The sequence below is a fragment of the Mastacembelus armatus genome, chromosome 1 (assembly GCF_900324485.2).
Source record: "Mastacembelus armatus chromosome 1, fMasArm1.2, whole genome shotgun sequence".
In the NCBI taxonomy this organism is placed as follows: Eukaryota; Metazoa; Chordata; class Actinopteri; order Synbranchiformes; family Mastacembelidae; genus Mastacembelus; species Mastacembelus armatus.
The window spans coordinates 855490-857809 of NC_046633.1; the positions used below are offsets into that span (position 1 = coordinate 855490).

At 51.4% G+C, this 2320-nt stretch overlaps 1 protein-coding gene across 1 annotated transcript; it reads left to right on the forward strand.

Moving 5' to 3' along the window:
- Positions 1 to 286: 286 nt before the first annotated feature.
- Positions 287 to 2103, forward strand: LOC113128177 (rho-related GTP-binding protein RhoU-like). Its single transcript, XM_026303286.1, has 3 exons — positions 287 to 557; positions 703 to 761; positions 1615 to 2103. Exons 1-3 carry the CDS (start codon positions 287 to 289, stop codon positions 2101 to 2103), a joined length of 819 nt encoding a protein of 272 aa, XP_026159071.1.
- The last annotated feature ends 217 nt before the right edge of the window (positions 2104 to 2320 follow it).

Here is a 2320-nt window from a genome sequence, read left to right on the forward strand (position 1 = left end):
GCACCTTCAGATGGTGCTGTGCTCGGTAAGCCTCTTAGGAATCACGACCACAGCAGATGTAGGGAGGATGCCAATTAGAGACCCGGCGGCTGTGCCACTGCGCGCGTCACAGCTCTGCCGCGGTTCACCCGAAACACACCGAAACAATATTGTCCGGTGCTTCAGTGTTGCAGTCAACAACCGGAACAGCAGCAGAAACGCCTGAGCTGTCAAGACGATGAAGAGCGCAGCGGTTCTCCAACTACTCTGAACCACCAGAAACCTAAACCCTGTGCGAAGGATAGTCATGCTCCCTCAGGAGGTCGGGAAGCAGAAGCCCCACCGTGTGGCGGACTCTGTTTGCGGAGGAGACGGTACCCCGGTCCCACTGCTGCGCTTAAAGAGCCGGGACTTCCCCCTGAATGTGAAGCGTCGGCGGTCAGGCTCCGCACCTGAGCGCAAGGTGAACTGCGTCCTGGTTGGAGACGGAGCGGTGGGAAAGACGAGCCTGATCGTCAGCTACACCACCAACGGATACCCGACGGAATATGTTCCGACTGCGTTTGACAACTTCACCGGTAACCTGTGACGTCACTGTTTTACGCGCAAGGTTTAGGCTCTAGTCTGGTTTTGTGTCCATGTGTCCATGTGCGGTTTGTTTTACTTTGATACCTGCGTGTTACTGTGGGAAAACGGCAGTAAAGTGTGTTTTGATGTTCGCAGCGATGGTTGTGGTTGACGGGAGACCAGTGAGGCTGCAGCTCTGTGACATGGCCGGACAGGTGAGCTGCACCTTCAGCCTCTCATGGCCCTGCACATGCGTCAGCTACCTGTTTACACTTTTCTCTCTTGTCCTGCTTCGCCACGATAGAAATGGGGCTTGGTTGACGGATCAATCAATGTAAGTGATCAATAATCAATACTTGTTTGACATTAAGTAGTCCTACAGTTGGCGCCCTTACTGTGTTTGGTAGTCCCCTGCAGCCCTGGACTGAAATCTCCTTAAGCCCCTTCAGAGTAAATTTCCCTGCGCCCCCATGTGTCCATTTACCCCACAGCTAAACACCACCCCCTGCAGGCAGCACTGAGCTCCATCACCCTCTTTCCTGGTTCTGCACAAATGTCTTATTTTCCATAGTTTCTCCAAACAGACTCTGTTGAAGTCGATCCAGTAGATTCACCTACATGTCTTCGCTCATGTATCAAATTCTTAATTTTATATTTGTGAATATAGAAAATCAGTAAATCTTTGACAGTTCATGAAAACTGTAAACCACCTGGAGTGAGACTGATTCTTATAATAAGCCTTTAGTTTGTGAAAAGCTCTTTCTCTTTGAGGGCTCATTTCAGATAGACCTGTTGTCTCCGTACTATCAAAAGAAAACAGCATGAATGTGATTAATGCTGGATGCTCAGATACACAGTCACTGATAAGACAATACCTGCTCATCCCCAAAATGAAATAAACACCACAACACTGACATGATCCTAGTAACAAGCCCTGTGTGTGGATCCAGACCCAGATGTTTCTTTGTACCCCACAACCAAAAATAATGAAATATCACCAAATGTGGGTTCATTTACCACCGAAAGTCCAAATACACTAGAACTTGATCTTTTCTCTGTTTCATGAAGGACGAGCTGGAGCGCCTCCGCCCGCTCTGCTACAAGAATGCTGACGTCTTCCTCCTCTGCTACAGCGTGGTCCGCCCCTGCTCCTTCCGCAACCTGATCAACAGGTGGGCCCCCGGGGTCCGTCAGCACTGCCCTAGTGCCCCCATTGTCCTGGTCGGCACCCAGCTGGACCTGAGGGAGGACGTCCAGGTGCTGATCCACCTGGCACAGAACCAGGAGCGACCGGTGGGCACCGAGGAGGGCTGGCGGCTCGCCCAGGAGCTTGGGGCGGTGAGTTTTGCAGAGTGCTCGGCGCTGACCCAGAAGAACCTGAAGGATGCTTTCGATTCGGCCATCTTGGCCAGCATCCAGCAGACGGACAGCGGCAGCGTCCAGCAGCAGAGGCTGACCCTGAGGAGGAGGACGCCCGAAAAGATCAAGAGCCTCTCGGAGACCTGGTGGAGGAAGATCAACTGTCTGATGGGAGAGCAGAGCTGTGACTTCAAGTGAACGGCACCAGATCAGGTTTTCAGATGCTTTGTAGACAAACAGGGTTAGGGTCAGTCTGCTGAGAGGAGGAGCCAGATGGATGAGAGAAATGCAAGTTTGTGCCTCAGGAAAAAGACTCAGCATCCAGAATCACTTAGACCTTTGTCTGCTCCTTCACTTTTTCTTGTCTTTCTGAGGAAACTGCACCGTGAAAACTGAATATTCTTTGTGGTATCAG